This window comes from Ipomoea nil, unplaced genomic scaffold (assembly GCF_001879475.1).
Source record: "Ipomoea nil cultivar Tokyo-kokei standard unplaced genomic scaffold, Asagao_1.1 scaffold2921, whole genome shotgun sequence".
NCBI classification, from domain to species: Eukaryota; Viridiplantae; Streptophyta; class Magnoliopsida; order Solanales; family Convolvulaceae; genus Ipomoea; species Ipomoea nil.
The window spans coordinates 237,501-256,238 of NW_017619349.1; the positions used below are offsets into that span (position 1 = coordinate 237,501).

At 33.8% G+C, this 18,738-nt stretch overlaps 3 protein-coding genes across 3 annotated transcripts; 1 reads left to right on the forward strand and 2 right to left on the reverse strand.

The window, feature by feature from the left end:
* Positions 1–6,485: 6,485 nt before the first annotated feature.
* Positions 6,486–17,133, forward strand: LOC109160757. The gene is made up of 2 exons (XM_019308995.1): positions 6,486–7,572; positions 17,108–17,133. The coding sequence occupies exon 1, from the start codon at positions 6,577–6,579 to the stop codon at positions 7,552–7,554; it is 978 nt and encodes a 325-aa protein (XP_019164540.1). The 5' UTR covers positions 6,486–6,576; the 3' UTR covers positions 7,555–7,572; positions 17,108–17,133.
* LOC109160756 (pectinesterase-like) lies at positions 8,565–10,465 on the reverse strand. Its single transcript, XM_019308994.1, has one exon. The coding sequence runs from the start codon at positions 10,408–10,410 to the stop codon at positions 8,707–8,709; it is 1,704 nt and encodes a 567-aa protein (XP_019164539.1). The 5' UTR covers positions 10,411–10,465; the 3' UTR covers positions 8,565–8,706.
* LOC109160792 lies at positions 11,362–12,218 on the reverse strand. The gene is made up of 2 exons (XM_019309037.1): positions 11,867–12,218; positions 11,362–11,591 (listed from the first exon to the last, which is right to left on the reverse strand). The coding sequence occupies exons 1-2, from the start codon at positions 12,216–12,218 to the stop codon at positions 11,362–11,364; spliced, it is 582 nt and encodes a 193-aa protein (XP_019164582.1).
* Positions 17,134–18,738: the final 1,605 nt, after the last annotated feature.

The following is an 18,738-nucleotide window of genomic DNA, read 5'->3' on the forward strand; positions in this document are numbered from 1 at the left end:
TTCTATTCTAATTAATTCATCAAATTAATTATGTTTCATATTTTATTATAAATATTTTTATAAAGTTTTGATATGTTTTATTTTTTACTTATATATCCAAAAATATTTATAATTATACTTCTTTAAGTGTTTCATTTTTTTAAAACTATTTTTTTTTTGTAATGTTCTGCCCCCACTGACAAAAAATCTTGGCTCCGCCACTGCTATTATTTAAAATATGCATTTACTATTGATAATGTAGAATATTAGTATTGAAATATTTTCCTCCAATTTCTAATTTCCATTCCATTTTTAATTAACATGCAATGATCTGACCATTTCTTTTTTTTTTTTTAGTCAATTATGGATCCTTTTGCAGTCAATTATTAATATTCATTTTCTTTTATATTTTCAGTCAATTAGTAATATTAGATTCATTTTCAGTCAATTATTCTTTTTAATTTTCAATAAATTAGTTAATTAGAATATAGATGCAGTTATATTTTTACCTAATTTTCGTTCCATTTTAATTTAATGATGTAGAATATTATTAATGAAATATTTTCGTTTCATTTTTAATTTACCTTTACTATTTTTGGAAATATGCCTTTACTATTTGATGATGTAAAATATTATAATTGAAATATTTTCTTTCCATTTTTAATTTTCCTTTACTTCTTAAAAAAAAAAAAAAAAAAAAAAAAAAAAAAGACTTTGGACTTACCAATACTTGCCCACATTGATGGCCAAATAATTATGTTTGTAAGAGGAGCAATTTATATAGAGGAGCTCAAAAGCTCATCTTTCCAAACAATTTTAATGTGAGATCAAAATGATACCACATTATTTACAAAGGAGCCAGTGGCTCACTTTTGTCTTCTTCTTATTTTTTAATTTTAATTTTATTTTATATATCGTTTTGTTTGGATTATTATTATTATTGTTATTATTATTATTATTGATTAGTTGTTGTTGTTATTATTGTTATTGTTATTATTTTAATTTTAATTGTAATTTAATTTTATTATTATTACATTATTACATAGGGTTTTTATTATACTTCAACAATAATATTATCAATTATATTATAGAATATAATACCATACATAATAGTACTAATTATGCAATATTACCAATTAATAGATTTTATTTAATTTTCATTTGACATTTACATACCAAATAAGCTTTACTACAAAAGTTTGGACGGGAAAAATGAAATAGGATGATTTTATATATATATATATATATATATATATATATATATATATATATATATATATATATATATATATATATATATATATATATATATATATATATATATATATATTATTACCCTAATACCAAATTTATAATTCTGACTTTAAAATTCTTATTATTATTATTATTATTAACATCAACATTTGATTAGTTTTATAAATTCTGTGTAATTTATATATGCACTATGCATAAATTCTTAATTTTCTAGTATAATAATATTTTTCTGCCCATATATATATTAAATATTATTAATTGTATATAATATCTATATATAAATAATGGATGATATTACAAAAATGCCCCTATATTTTGGGGGTAATTTGGCTAGCAGGATTTTACTTTTAATTATATATAGAATAGAATATAGAATATAGATTTCCGTTCCATTTTTACCTTTTTTTTTTTTTTTGAAAGCCCGTTCCATTTTTAATTTACTTTTACTATTGTTTAAAATATACATTTACTATTTATGATGTATAGTATTATTATTGAAATATTTTTGTACAATTTTAGTTTCCATTCCATTTTTAATTAAAATGCAATGATCTAAGCATTTATTTTTTCATATTAGTCAATTATGAATCATTTTTTTATTTGCATTCAACTATTCTTTTTCAATCAATTAGTCCATTAGAATATTAGACGCATTGATATTTTTACCCCATCTTCATTCCATTTTTAATTGATGATCTAGAATATTATTATAGAAATATTTCTGAAGGAGATACCCACATATACAATTTACACCTACACCAAGGCTCAAACTCTAGAACTCCCAGATAGAGGAGCAACCTGATACCAATGGACCACAAGGTCCTTGGTATTTTTAATTTACCTTTACTATTGCTTAAAATATGCATTTACTATTGATGATGTAGAATATTATTATTGAATTATTTCCTTTTCATTTTCAATTTACCTTTACTTGATGATGTAGAATATTATTATTAAAATATTTCCGTTCCATTTTTAATATTCATTCCATTGTTTAAAATTGTGAAAGATTTATGACATAATTGTGATTTGATGTATTATACTATATAATATCAAAATGCAATGATCTGACCATTTCCTTTTCCATTTTAGTCAATTATGGATCTTTTTTTTTTCAATCAATTATTAATATTCATTTCTTAATTTATGTTTCCTTTTCTATTTTTAATTTTAATTTCTGTTTCGTTTTCTATTTTAAATTTCCAGTCAATTATTAATATTCATTTCTTTTTGTTTTACATCCATTCCATATGTTTTTTTTTTTGAATGCTACTGACTCTACATTGTAGTATCTGTTCAAACATACTTTCTCAACCTAATAAAAAGCACAAAAAGTCAACAACGCCTCCACTGAGTCTGAATCTCATAACCTCCCACATAGGAGAGGTCATTACATGTCCATTCCATTTTTAATTTACCTTTATTATTTATTATTGTTTCATTTGTTTGGGTAGGAAATCAAATAAATATAATTTTGTTTTTAATTATAGTATATATAGTATAGAACCTTTCAAAAAAAAAAAGATAGTATAGAAGTATATATACAGATATAGATATAGATAGAGATATAGATTATTATTATTATTATTATTATTATTATTATTATTATTATTATTATTATTATTGACTTGTATCAGATTCTATTTTCCTTTTTATTTTTTTATTTTTTTATTTTACTTTTTTACCACAAACCATGTTATTATTATTATTATTATTATTAAGTGAAATTACTAATAATATTATAGGTAAATTATAGATCCTTTTGTATTAATTTATTTATTTATTTATTATTATTATTATTGAGTTACATATCATATTTCATTTTTTTTTTACTACAAACCTTGTTATTATTATTATTATTATTAAATAGATTATGGATCCTTTTCCATTTGTCCTTTTTACTCTTAACATTATAAGTAAATTATAGATCTTTTTGTATTTTTTCATTTATCATTATTATTGTTATTATTATTATTATTATTATTATTAATTAATATTATTGACTTACTTATCAAACTCGATTTTCTCTTTTTACTGCAAATCTTGTTATTATTATAAATTAAGTGAATTAGGGAATCATTTTCATATTTTCTTTTTTACTCCTAATATTATAAGTAAATTATAGATCCTTTTTGTTTTTAATAATAGTGTAATAGATGACACTTGTGCATAGATGGCTCTTATTATTGACTTACAAATGAGATTCCATTTTCCTTTTTTACTTTAAACCATGTTATTATTACTATTAAGTGAATTATGGAATCTTTTCCATTTTTCCTTTTTTTATTCCTAATATTATAAGTAAATTATAAATCCTTTTGTATTTTTCCACAACGCCACTTCTATTACCAACTCCAGCCACACTCATGATCCAATCTCAGGATACCATAGAAGATGGGTGTTTGCACATACTAATCCCGGGTTTGCTATATAGTTTATTCAAACACCGATGTCTTGAATCAACCCAAAGCTTCCTTTGTGCCAGAAATTCATAAAAATTATGATTTCTATATCAAACACTTGAACTAAATCACCTTATTGACCTCAAAATCATCTTCATTTTCTCAAACACTCCCAACAAAATCTGGTTTTTATTTCAGCCCTTTCAACACCCAAATACCCTTTACATTAACACAACCACACCTAATCATACATCTCTACTACTCACAAGAATATGCTCACTTTTGCAAGAATAGAGAACTAAAACTAACCAAAGTCAAAAGATTCAATCTTTATAACTCTATCAAACAATTTTTAAAAACCTAATCTGATATTTCAGCCACTAAAAGACCTTGACAATAATGAAAGAGTATAGAATACAAAACTCAGTGTTCACTCAATTTGCTCATTAATTCACATTCTATGAGCAATAAATCTCACTTTCAAATATAAATTAACATAATCCATCCAATATAAACAAATTCAAGAAATCCCCACTTATTCAAAAAATTCAAGAAAAAAAAAAAACAAAAAAAGAGGGTACAGTTTTCCCCAAAAATTAAAGCAAATAGAAGAGAGAAAGCCATTGAATCATTCACCTGGGCTGATTGGGCAAAGATCACATTCATCTTCCAAGATTCAATAAAATTTCTGTCTTTCAACCTCTCAATGCTATCCCACGAAAAATGTCACCATATGCATTCCAAATAATGTGTATATATATATATATATATATATATATATATATATATATATATATATATATATATATATATATATATATATATATATATATATATATATATATATGAATATAATATAAAAAAATGCTTTGAATATTATTTTCGTTTTTAGTGTATTCTTATCATGCTTCCCTTTGTATCTGTTTACATATATACAGAATTCGTCCCTCTTCAAACTTTATCCACTTGATGAGCAAGGAAATCTATCACTTCCCGATCAATCTTTATAGATCTGTATCTTCTCCACAAAAATAAATTAAAAAAAAAAAGAATATATCAATATTTTTTCTTACGAATCTGTTTTCTTGTTTAAAAATCAAAAAATACAAAAAAAAACAAAAAACAAAAAACAAAAACAAAACAAAACAAAACAAAACAAAACACAAAAAGAAAGAAAGAAAAAAGAAACTAAGATAATGAAAACCTCACCCGTGCAAAATACGTATCAACCTCAACTGTGGAAGATCACAAGATAATTAGCAAAAGTCAATGAAATAATTAACCTTAGTTGAGATTGTGAAATTGATGAGTTGTCTATGGTCATATAAGTTGTATTTATACACAATAGATGAGATCAAAAAAGCTTAGTATTGAAATTATAAAATGGTAAGATATATTAAAAAAGGTAAAATCTTCCAATTATTTATTTTCTGCCCAACAATACACGACATTCCATATATATACACATTATGTATAAGTATAGCTTTTATATATAAATAAAATACTACACACTAATTAGCTTAATTAACAATAATTACCTTAGTTACTACATATTGTATAACTGCATTGTTCTTCCGGTTATTTATCTCTAATTATTTAATTAATAAAATATTACTAATATAATTATTCCTAATATATTTGATAATAAGACTGCGTATAAAAAAGGTAATAACATTATTATTATTATTATTATTATTATTATTATTATTATTATTATTATTATTAGATTACATAAATGCCCTTAAGTTTTGGGGGGAAAACTTGGCTAGGAGGATTTTACTTTTATATATATATATAGATTCTATTCGGACGTGACACAATCTAATTTGTTACTTTAGTATAATTAAAATATGTGGGTCAATTGTCAAGCACATTGTGCTCAGATGGCATATGGATTAAACTCTCATATGGGAGCCTCGGTGAAGGTGTTAAAAAACAGTGCACACTTAGTGGAATTGACCATTGACCTTCTCCTAGTAGCTTCCTAACTTTTTCTCCGTTTTTGTTCTTATTATTTTAAAGAAATGGCATCATTTACCCTTTTCAATTAAAACTCGTTTCTCTTCTCGCCGCAATTATTATTATTATTATTATTATTATTATTATTATTATTATTATTATTATTATTATTATTATTATTATTATTATTATTATGAAATGAAGGAGATTCGCAACAATATTTCTACTTCATTATGGGGTGCTAGATCATAATTATGTTAATAGTTTTATTTCAAAATGTTAAACTTTTTTAAAGACAAATTAAATGTTAAATTTTAATATGTAAATAAACTAATTTAAATTTTATGAATATGTACTTTTTTATATTTTACATTTATCAGCTTATCAAAAAGCTAAGTTTACCAAACACTTTCAAGTATACAACTCTTCAATTTTCAACTCCTAGCTTAGCTTTTCAGTTTTCAGCTCATTTTTCAGCTTTCAACTAGGTTTGTCAAACATAACATAATAATAATAATAATAATAATAATAATAATAATAATAATAATAATAATAATATATTATTATTATTATTATTATTATTATTATTTTGAATTATTGTTGTTGTTTTAGTCATGCCCTTATATGTCTCTTTACACTTCAACCGTTAATAGTAAATAATTAATTTTACCAAATATATTTTTACAATTCGTTGATCTAATCTGCTAACACAATTTGCTATTCGCTAATACAATCCGCTGACCACTAACCACGGATGGCGAAACAAGTCCCTGTGTAGTATTTATCTTTATATTGAAACCGTGTGGTGTGGGGAATTATTTGGTATGGATAAGTTTGAAGTGTGAGGTCATAAACTCATAACCTCACAAGTACGGAGTACTTTGTAAACACTATTTTGGTTGAATGTTTGGGCCACCAATAATTCCTTTCCTTCAATTCTCAACTACACTCATCTATCATCATCTTCTCTAATCAATCTCTCATGTCTACAGCAGTGTCACAGCGCCTCTCCTTCCGCGGAGTGGCTTCTGAGGCCAAACGGGTAACCACTGCCCACTCCCTCCATTTCTTTGCGCTTTCCCTGCTCTTTCTCTTTCCCTTCTGTTTCTCCATCGTCATCTACCCATCTCTCTTCACCGCTGCCTTTTCCCAGCTTAATGGTTTTCACCCCCAACAATGGCTACTCTCCTTCAACGCCGACCCCACTGATCCCCGAGCCCGACCCATCCTCCTCGCCCTATTTGCTCTCTGCCTTGCCCCTTGCGCCTTTGGCACTATCATCTACAGTACTTTCAATGGACATCACGGTAGACCCGTGACGCTTTCTTCTTCCGTCAAATCTCTGGTGTGCTCCTTCTTCCCCATGCTTTCCACCCTCATCGTCTCTCAAATAATTGTGTGTTTGGTCGGGGTTTTGGCGGCGCTAATTCTGTTGGCTGGGCTTCAAATTGTCGGTGTTGAAGTGAATTACAACAACCCCAGTTGGGGTTTGGTAATTTTGTATGTGCTCCTGGTTTTACCCACCATTTTATGGCTGCAGATCAACTGGTCCTTGGCGTATGTGATTGTAGTGGTGGAATCAAAGTGGGGGTATGAGCCCTTGCGGGGAAGTGCCCAATTAGTGAAGGGGATGAGGCGGGTAGCGGCGTCGATTTTGCTACTTTACGGCCTTGTGATCTCGTTGATGGTGGTTTATTATTCACTGTGGTTTGGCATGGTTGGTCCAAACTTTACACACAGAGAGATTCTCTTCTGGATAGCGGCAATTATAGTGGTGTACAGTTCAAGTTTAGTTACTGGGGTGACCCTTAACAGTTTAGCTGCAAATGTGGTATTGTATATCCACTGCAAAGCCTTGCACGAGAAGGAAGCGTTTCTTGAGGTTGCAGAGGTAGAGAGCAAGGATGCGAGCTTGCCTTTTGGTGATGGCAAGGTTTCTCAAGTTGTTAATCATGTTTGAGACTTGAGAGAGAGCCTTTGTATGGATTTTTAGGCATATATATATTCTGCCCTATTATATTTGATGTAATTCTCTCATGGTGTTACAAATGTGATGTATGCTCATATTTAATTTGTGATTAGTTATATATGATAATATATACCTCTATGGCATTGGCTTACAATAGTAATAATAATAATGTTGTCTAGGGAGGGCTGAGATTGTGTTTGCATGATTGAATTGAAGAATGATGATAGGTTGTTCTTGCATATACTGATTGCCCTCATCTAGTTAATGAAAGACATTTAGCGATTTCCGCCCTAGTTGACTTTTATTTGATAGACTGACTAATTGGCTGACTAGGTGTTCTATCTAGGCACTAGGCGCCTAATTCAGCCGAGGTGTTCTATCTAGACAGCCGAGTTGAGTGCCTAACTTAGTCGAGTCCGGCGCCAGACAGCCGAGTTGAGTGCCTAACTTAGTCGAGTCCGGCGCCAAACTCGACTGAGTTAGTGCGAGTGATTCCGATGCCTAACTCAACAGAGCCAAAGCGCTAGGCGCCCGACTAGCTGCCCCTTAACATTGGTAGAATGTTAGAATGCCATTCTAGCTTTTAATGGCCACAGTATCTTGACATGGGCAAATTATTGTCTGAACCATGGTTCACATAGTTGTGTGAATCATGAATACAAAGTACATTTTTAATATATTAAAAATACATTATTTTATAGTATTCAAAAAAAAGTACATAATGTGCATTATTTAATAGTATGTAAAATAATGAACTTTCAGTACTTTCAAATAATGTATTTTATGTACAGAAATAATGTATTTTTAATATATTAAAAATGTATGTTTTATTTATAATCTACACAATTGTATGTACCATGATCCATTTAATAATGTTTGCTTTACCTGATTGTGAATAAAAAAATTTTAATTATATTCCAGATTTGACTTTATCAGTTATGAATTTGCCCACAGTTTCCATATTGCTTATAAATTTCTTTAAAAAAAAAAAAATAGATGATCAAAAGGAAAAAAATTGGTGTAAAAATGATTCACCGTATACCGCCAATTCAATATTACAGTTACACGTTTAGTACAGTTTAATTAAGTAAGCAACCATACATATATATATAGTTAGGAATCTTAGTTGGTCTACACACTACACTACACCTTCGTCATTCCAGAGTCATAGGGAATCCCAGTTGGCTTGATCCATTCATCACCCTGCAGGAATATTCCAACAGTAAACTGCTGAGCAATATCTGGGCTAATATTCTTCTTGTACCCATTCCAGTTAACCCTAGACGCGGTTGAAGCTCCGGAGCCGCGGTTTTGATACTCCGCGTACCAGAGGGTGTCCAGTCCAAGCTCACCCTCCCATGGAGACCAACCTTCGGGGGCGATGAAACCGTTGATGTAAGATTGCATGATGATCGTCCTGGAGTACTCCTTCCATGGCCGCCCGAGGTAGACTTTGACGGGAGGATTCACAGATTTGAGGGCGGGGTCTGGGATGATGTCGCAGTTTTGGAGGACGAGGCCACCCACCCCGCGGTGTTCCTTTCTCCCTTGCGCGGTCACCATGCAAGCCTGCTTCTCCAATGGCTTCCTCACCACCATCTTGCAGTTCTGGAAGACGGCGGCGGCGTCGCCGAAGATGAAGTCGATGGTGCCGGTGATGGTGCAGTCGCGGTAGTACTGGCGGTAGGCGTGGGTGTAGAGGGTGTCTTGATAGGCGTCGATATGGCAGTTGTGAAATATGGTCATATCAGCTGAAACCCTAATGGCTACGGCTTGGTGCTTGGCTGCCCCTGCGCTGTTCTCGAATCCGATATTCCGTGCAATGAATCCGTCTCCTTGGATAGCAACGGTGGCGGTGTGATAGGTCCCAATCCCGTCTTTGTAACTCCGGGATCCAGTTATCCTGGTTTTGGTTGGACCTTCTCCCACGAAAACAATCTTGTTCATCTTCCTGGGAACCTCCACACGCTCATTGTACACACCGGCCTTAATGAAGATCACAAAAGTCTCGTTGTTTTTGTAAGGAACAGCCTTAAGAGCTTCAACCACGCTCTTATATTGTCCACTTCCGTCCTTGGCAACCACAGCGTCGTGTTTAATGGAGGCCGGATTGGTGGTAAGGAGACGGCGCGTCGCAGCGTCTACAAATCCCGGGAATTCTTCTTCTTCTCCTTCTCCTTCTCCTTTAGTTTCAGCTGTTAATAACCTACGTTTGAAGTTGAGGCCAGCAGGGATTTCCAGGCTCTGGAGGAGCTCTGTGAAGTGAGTAATCATAGCGAGGCCGTTACTGGAAAGCTCATTGGCGGTTTTAAGGAGGTGTTTCATCTTCTCACCCGTGTCGCCGGTGGTGTTCTCGAAGGCATCTATGCAGGTCTGTTGCTGTGTAATGGCGCCGCTCAGCCAAACCTTGAGGTCGTTAGTGTATTCTTTGACGCGCTCCAGGTCAAAATTCTCAACCTTCTCGAAAGACCTCTCGAGATCGTCAATGGAGTTTTTAAGCAGCTCCTTGCACGTGTCGAGAGCGTCGGAAGTTCTGGGGTCCTTGTCCGCCTCCTTGAGAAGCTCCGATTTAGAAATGGCGTCGGTGATGTTCTCCACCGTCACCTTGAACGCCACCTTGATAAGCTCTTTGGGGTCGTCTGTGTCCTTAGCGCCGGCAAGGCTCCTCTCGCAGGTCTCCTTGTAATCAGTTGGGGCGCAAATTTCTTTCACCGACTTTGATGCAGTTGAAATCTCACCGCCGCCAGAACTACCGACGGAGACGGTGGCAGCCACCACGCACGCCACCAAGAAAATGGAAGCGACGCCAGTAACAGCCACCTTCTTATTCTGCTCCGGAGACCCCATTTTTGTTAACCTCTTGAATGGGGTCTCTTACAAAGGTGATGCCTTTGAAGTTTGATCTCCTTTTCTTAGATGATTGAAATGTGCAAGAATTCAAACCCTACTTATAGCATTGTACGGCCACAGATGAAACTAACAACCTTAAATTCTGTTGACGAAATTGAGGTTGAGAAACGTTGTACGGTTAATTAGTTGCATTTCTTGCCTTCTTCAACAAGTTGTAAATGGTTACATATAAAGAATCTTATAATGTTGATGTCTAAATAAATCATAATTCATAATGCATGATTAATTATGAATTGAAACTAATGAATGTCTTTAATTTATGACTTTGTGGAATAGATCGATGTAAATTCTTTAATAATCATTTTCTCTTTGCAATATAAGTTGATTTTTTTTCATTATAGATAGGAATTAATAATGTTATGGTAATAATTAGTCATTTTAATATCATATAAATTATACGACGGTCATTCTATTAAAAAATAATTGTATTTAATTTATTTTTTTTGAAAATCAAATGACTTTGTTATATTAATGAATGAACGGAATAATAGAGTCAGGAGGGACAACGTCCCAATACATAGGATGATCCTGATCGAAAGCTAATGAAGCTAATGTATGAGCATGTAAAGTGAGAGTTCTAGAAACATAGTTCAAAGAAAAATATGTAAATGACGACATAATTGTCCTGCATTGGTCCACAATTACTCCAACGTAAGATAGAGTAGGCATGCGGCTTGAGCGTATCACATTTCGTAGCTCTATGCAATCTGTGAGAAAATCTACCTCTAAAAGACCCCGGTCTTTGAGCCACGAGAGTGCTTCCTTACACGCCAATGCCTCGGCCATAAGAGGTGAGAAAGCACCCGGTAAACTGCCGAATCTCGCCGCTATAAACGTCTCATTGTGCTCGAGAAGCACAATCCCATACGTTGCTTCCCCCGTGGTCTGCTAGTATCCCGCATCGAAGTAACACCTGGGGCGGTGATGCGTCTCGTCTTCCGGCGCAGTGGCGGTAGTCGGCTGCTGCTGATTGCAGTGTATGTCGCTGTACGCCTTCTCGGCCCTTGCTGCTATCATGGCAGTCCATCGTGGCCGTGGGATGGCCTTGTCCCATACAGCCGAGTTTCGGGCTCTCCACAGGTAATATAACACACCAATCGCTAGTCTTGTCTGATCATCTGTCAGAATATTTAACACTCCTATGAGCCATGATGAGAAGTAATTAGTTAGGATATTCGTGATAGGTAATCCCGAAATATTCCAAACCAATTTAGAGTAATCACATAAAATCAAAGCATGTATAACATTCTCCTGTGTCTGCCCACACATTGGACATGTAGGATCCACTTCTACCCTCTTTACAATTAGATTATTGGTGGTGGGTAAAATGTCACATACGGCTCTCCACAAAAAGTTCTTCCATTTGGGTGGTACCTTTAATTTCCACAAGCACCTGGGTTATTCATATATTCTCCCATAATCTGTCTGTAGGCATTTTTAACCGTGTACATCCCTTTTGGGTCTCCTACCCAATACCATGAGTCTTCATAATCTGGGCTTACAGGTATCCTGGTGATTCGGGCAACATCCTCAGGAATGAATAAATCAGAAAGAATATGTGGATCCCAGGTATTTGTACTTTGATCAGTCAAACCAACTACTAATGCCTCCCTTAACTCATTAGGCATGAGCGTTTGTAAAGGACTGGGATCATCTGGTAACCAAGGGTGACCCCATATTAATGTAGCTTTCCCATTCCCAATTCTCCGACGTACCCCAGAACAGACAAGATCATGTGCAGCCATAATACTTCGCCAGCAGTGACTTGGGCAATTTCCTAGGGTGGCATCAACAAAAGTTGTGGTAGGATAGTATCTAAGCTTTATAAATTCTCGCCACCAAACTGGTTGGATCAGTAAGAAATCTCCATGCCTGCTTCCCTAGCATAGCCAGATTAAACACCCGTAGGTCCTTAAAACCTAATCCACCATACTTTTGCCTGCTTCCCCAGCATAGCCAGATTAAACGTCCGTGGGTCCTTAAAACCTAATCCACCATACTTTTTAGGGACACACAACTTATCCCAAGCCTTCCAATGAATTCCACGATCTGCCCCACTCCCCCACCAGAATTTATTCATAGTCTGCTGAATAGATAAACATACCGTCTCAGGCAGCAAAAAAACACTCATGGAAAATGTAGGCATTGATTGAGCCACACTTTTCAAGAGTACTTCCTTTCCTGCTTGTGAGAGTAGCTTTTTACTCCAAGAACCAATCCTCTGTGTAATTTTTTCTTCCACATAAGCAAAGACTGCCCTTTTATTCCTTCCTATAAACGATGGTAGGCCAAGATATTTCCCAAAATTGGGTGCCTGTTCCACACCCAGACAACCCGCCACTTGTCCCCTATGCACATCCTGGGTATTTTTGCTAAAGCATATATTTGATTTAGAGAAATTTACAGCCTGCCCAGACAATTTTTCATATCTAATCAGACATTGTTTAATAACAGCCGCTTCCTGAATATTTGCTTTAAAAAACAGCAGGCTATCATCTGCAAAGAACAAATGTGAGACTGGCGGCGCCCCTCTAGCCACTCTACACCCATGTATAGCTCCATCCATTTGTGCCCTCTGTAAAAGCATTGAAAGACCCTCTGCACAAATAATAAATAAGTAGGGTGATAGAGGATCTCCCTGTCTGAGCCCGCGGGTGGTGATTACACGCCCCCCCACTCCCCCGTTGACCATCACCGAATATTTCACTGTCGTAACACATAGCATAATGAGTTGGATCCAATTTTCATTAAACCCCATAACTGTCATCATCTTCCTCGGGAATGGTCATTCCATTTGTTGTAGCAAAAATAAGATGTGAGCTCGGGTGTGTTATGTCGTCCTCAAGGGATTGGGGGTTATGGCACGCAATATGCAATCACAAGAAACTAGGCACTAGCATAAGGAAATCAACAAGAAATTAAGCAAATCATAACGAGATTGAGGCTACGCTAACTAAACAAAGTAACACAAACACATATTAACAAGATGTAAACACGAAATAAAGAAATAGGGCTCAAGCTAGGGAACATTATCATCTAGATGCTTTATGATAAATCAATCAATGATATCTTCCTAAACTTTGGATCAAGATAGTAGCCATGAGCTTGATCCTTTTCTTGATCTCTACTTCTTTTCTCTTCTTGACTTTCCTTTTCATTGGCAAGTAAAGAGAGTCTTGGGTCTTTCTCATACACCAATAAGAAGTGGCAATCCTTTAATTCAAATATTGGCCAATGTGGGCCAAAACTCTCAAGAACATTGACACCTCCCGGTTCCCAAATTATTCTAAAATCCTCATTAATGGGAATGTCATCCAATGAAGGGCATTCCTCATGTGTGCCACAATTTTCATCAATTTCATCATTCTTGAGCACTTCTTTACTTGGACCATCTCCAAGTTGCTCTTTATCCCCATTCCCTTGCAATTCTACACTTCCCCAACTTGGTGTCTCCATCTCAATGCACTCATCATAAACCTCATCATCTTCATCTTCAAGTTCATCACCCTCCTTTTCATTTCCATCAACCACATGACCTTCATTTGGCAAGAGTAATTCTTGTAGAACCTCTCCATTGGAAGGTAATTCTTGAATGGGTTCTTGAGTTGCCAAACCTTGTCTTTGAGCCATTATTTGATCCATTCGATTTTGTAGCTCATTCAATTGCATAAGCATGTTAGCCATCATGAACTTCATCTCAGACTCTTGATCAAATGGTTGACATTCTTGTTGAGGTTCTTGGTAAGGGACTTCTTGAAATTGGTCTTCATATTGTTGTTGAGGTTCTTGATGTAGAGGTTCTTGAACTTGTCCTTGATATTGGAAATTAGGATCAAAGATGTAGCATCCTTCGGCTTCATGCGGTCATCTACATATGGCACACCAAAGAGGTTGTGGCATGAACATTGGTGGTGCACCTCCTTGAAAAGCTTTTTCATTGACATTGACATTATATTCCAAAGCTTGTTGTTGATCATCTTGATGAGGCACTTGGTAAGTGGGAGTCCAAATATGACAACTTTCCAAAGCATGAGAACCACCACATATAGCACACCATGGAGATTGTGGGTCCAAAGCTTGAAAAGTGTTTTCTTGAGGAACTCCTTGACTCATATTGACACCACACTCTTAACGAAAAGGTTGACAATCTTGAGGTGGTGTTGGACTTGTAAAGTTTAACTTGTAACAATTCTCCAATGCATGAGCTTCACCACAATAGGAACACCACTTAGAATAAGAAAGGAATGATTGAAGTGGACCACCTTGAAAGGTCTTTATACCCATTTTGATGAAATCGGGCAATGACATTCTTTGCTCTTGGAAATCCTACCCCTCTGAAAAAATCGGTGTTTGTGCATGGACAATTGTATGTGATTTTGTCTAGAGTTAACAGTCCAAATGGTCTTAAAGTAGTGGTATTAGGTGAGAATGGTGAGTATACTTCTTCAACAATAAATGTTGTATATCAAGAAGTTTTTAAAAATTTGCAATTAAATATATATATATATATATATATATATATATATATATATATATATATATATATATATATATATATATATATATTCATATTTTGTATTAAATAATTATATACTTTCTTGAGATGTGTATTAGTTATTCAATTTTTTTTGAAATATAGTTAAATTTTTATCATGTGCATCACACGGGTGCTCATAAATAAAAGGAGTTCTGTTTTTCTTTTTGGTCAGATACTTATTTAAATCATCTTATGACATATATACATGTATCAACTGTTTTGGGCCAGCAACTTGATTCATTTTTCAATCATGGAAGAATATATTACTTTAAAATTGTAATTCAATTTATTATTTGAATTTATTATCGAATATGCTTTTATATATATATATATATATATATATATATATATATATATATATATATATATATATATATATATATATGATGCGTAGTATATTTGCAAACAAATAATTCTCGGAGTACGAGTTATCGATCCACAGGGAAGTGGTTGTATCAAGCACTAGTTACTAACTTATTCATTAGAGCTAATCCTAACAATTACTTAGATGACTGATTGGCATAAAATAAATAAAATAAAACAGAGGTTCGGGATTTTGAAAACAATAAAAGAGAAGTTGAGATTCATGGGATTCAAGTATTTAATCACCTAGTGCCAATTATCGTTTGCAATATTTAGTTTGGAATTAAGACTTGTATGGGAATGCAAAGTGGAACAGAATTACTCCCGTAATCTCTATTCCTAGTGAATTTCCACTTCCGTGGCTTAAACACCCAATAAGATCGAAGATCAGCATTCAATTATTCCTAATTACTACTATCTCCCGATGAGCAACAATCTAGAATAAACTTCCCCTAATAAGTTCCCCTTTCCCAAGGTCCAACCATTAGGTGCAATTGTGTGTGCCCTAATTTATGCCCCAACTCTCATTGGTGACACAAACATGGCTATGAAGCTAGTAACTATGGCCATTAATTACAAGCATCAAACAATATTATCACGATTGCAACACAAGTATTAAACCCAAACAATAATATATTAAAGAAACTGAGAGCTCAGGCACATAGGTTCATACACACTTTTACCCAAGAATCTCTAAAGAATTTAGCCAAGCATGGCTAAATTATACATAGAAAATATAAATAAAGAATTACAAATCATCAAAAGAGTACAAGAATTAACCAGACGATTTTCCCAAATCTCCCTAGTCTTCTTGCTTTCCAAGACAACTTGTGGCTCTTGATTTCTCTCCTTCTTGTCTCCAAGAATCTCTAAATTCTGAATTCTAGACTATACAATTGTCTATTCTAATTATTTACTCTAAACTAAAACTCATTCTCCTTAGGGTTGAGGAAAGTGGGATTTTATAATAGGTACAAAGTTGGGATCAACCCTTGAGAAATTAGGAATATTCCTATTTAATAAATAAGAAATTGCCGTCTTTAATCATTTGATATTTCTGCCACCATATGATTAGGAAATTACTATCCTTTCTTTAGCTTTGGAGAATGCCACTTTAAATTAGGAAGTTTCTAAAAATCGCGCCCATTGCAATAGGTACGGTTTGTAAGCTTATTTTTACCATTTTCTCTTATTATTTAGACTTTAATATCTTTATAAGAGTTGTAGCCCTTCGAGTCTTCTTTCCAATGGCGTAGGAATCACCTCCATCGGACATTCCTATCATGAGATATGATCAAAATACTAAACTGTCGCCAATCTATGCGAGATGAAATGTTACTAGAAATTTTCGACGCGTCGAGTTTTCTGCTGAGTCATATGTTGTAGCCCTTCGAGTCTTCTTTTCAATGGCGCAAGAATCACCTGAATCAGACATTCCTAGCATGAGATATGATCAAAATACTAAGCTGTCGCCGAATTCAACGGGAATTACAACTCTTCGGTCTTTTGATTCACTTTTGACTCCAATTTTGTCCTAGGACTTCCCTTGCTCATAACTTTGACCCACAATGGTTCAAAAACACTAACAAACACCGTAAAACATTCAAAACAAGTGTGAACCATAATTAAATGATAATAGCAAGGAAAACATGTATTAAATAAGCAAAATTAATGAACTTAATTACTGAGATGATTCAAAATAACTATAAAAACAAGCACAGATGTGATAACATCAGTGTATATATATATATATATATATATATATATATATATATATATATATATATATATATATATATATATATATATATATATATATATATATATATATATATATATATATATATATATATATATATATATATAGAGAGAGAGAGAGAGAGAGAGAGAGAGAGAGAGAGAGGAAGGTTCAAGTGCGGCAGTGCAGTTAATTGTAGGCTATTAGATTAGATAAATCCAACGAATCACATTCATCAAGGCTTTTTGATAAGTGAATAATTGTTCATATTTATACCCCATATTTAGCCTTGTTTTGCTTATGAAGTGTCACAATGTTGTTCAAAATGATCTTTATTTTGCTCATTTGATCCATTATGCACAATTCATTATCTTTGAGTAGAAATGGAGGATTTTAGATCATGTTGGATGCATTTGGAGTCAAGGGGAGCCAAGGTGAAGCTAAGGAGATGGATGCAACACTTCCAAAGGAGCCAAAGAGTGATGTTTTTAATGGTGTTGATCATATGGACAAATTAAACCAAGACAAAAGTGGAACAAGTGTCAACAAGCTGAAATTCTCGCATGGATTGTCCACTGTTCTGTTTTCAGGTCATATCTCGGTCTAGAAGTATCCAAATTAAGTGATTCTTGTTCCATTGGAAAGAAGACTCAAAGGGATACAATTCTTATAAAATCATCAAAGCCTAAAAAGGAAGCCACATAGGTCAAAATCATCATTGAAGTTGAAATTCCAAACTTACAATTCAAAACTGACCACTGTTTGTTTTTTGGACCATATCTAGGTCTAGGAATGTCCAAAAGAAGTGATTATTGCGCCAATAGAAAGAAGACTCCAAGGGCTACAACTTTCATGAAGTTCATAGTTCCAAATTCTGATGTTTTGAAGGCCAAAAGACACGGACAAGTACACGGCCGTGTCTATGGCCGTGTATTTTCTGTGCAATTCCAGTGTTCACTGCTGTTTTTGGACACGGCCAGGGACATGGCCGTGTCCCTGCGCTCTGTTTTATATATGCACGAATTTTGGTCATTTCTACTTGGTTTTGACTCTTGTTAGAACCCTAGACACTCTCTTTCATTCTCCTTCATATTTTTAGGTTAGATTAGGCTTAGATTTATGTTTCTTAACACTTTTGAAGCTTGTAATCTTGGATTTGAAGCTTGGGTTCCAACATTTGAAGATTGTTCTTCCATTTTCAATACATAAGTTCTTCTTCCTTTTATCTCTTTATTTTGCAAGATTTATGTTTCATGCTTGTGTTCTTGTGTTCTTTATGCTATTTAATCATGAGTAGTTAGTTTATGGACTTGAGTTAGGGTTGTATTTCATATCTTGATGCTTAGTTTGTAATTATCGTAAAAAAGGGGAAGAACTCTAACCTAGGGTTCATGTGTTTGTGAAGGTTTCGTGTTTATATCTTGTTAATGTTTGATGTACACATTCATTAGCTTGTTTTCGGAGGATTCCTTGCCTCAACGAGAGTTGGGTGATGAATCCAAGCCACCCCTTGCATAAACCCGATTTCTTCCTACGAATATAGAGGAAATTGGGGGCTTTAGATGCTTTGTGTGCATGATGGACTTGGAATTGATTCACCACGAAAGTGGGGCAATGCATTCCCGCT

Bases quoted from the DNA above. Each gene is read 5' to 3' on its own strand.
- LOC109160756 (XM_019308994.1), bottom strand. From the start codon at position 10,410: ATGGGGTCTCCGGAGCAGAATAAGAAGGTGGCTGTTACTGGCGTCGCT.
- LOC109160757 (XM_019308995.1), top strand. From the start codon at position 6,577: ATGTCTACAGCAGTGTCACAGCGCCTCTCCTTCCGCGGAGTGGCTTCT.
- LOC109160792 (XM_019309037.1), bottom strand. From the start codon at position 12,218: ATGGCTGCACATGATCTTGTCTGTTCTGGGGTACGTCGGAGAATTGGG. The intron at 11,592-11,866 runs GTGCTTGTGGAA...ATATTCTGACAG, and splicing joins AGAATATATGAATAACCCAG to ATGATCAGACAAGACTAGCG.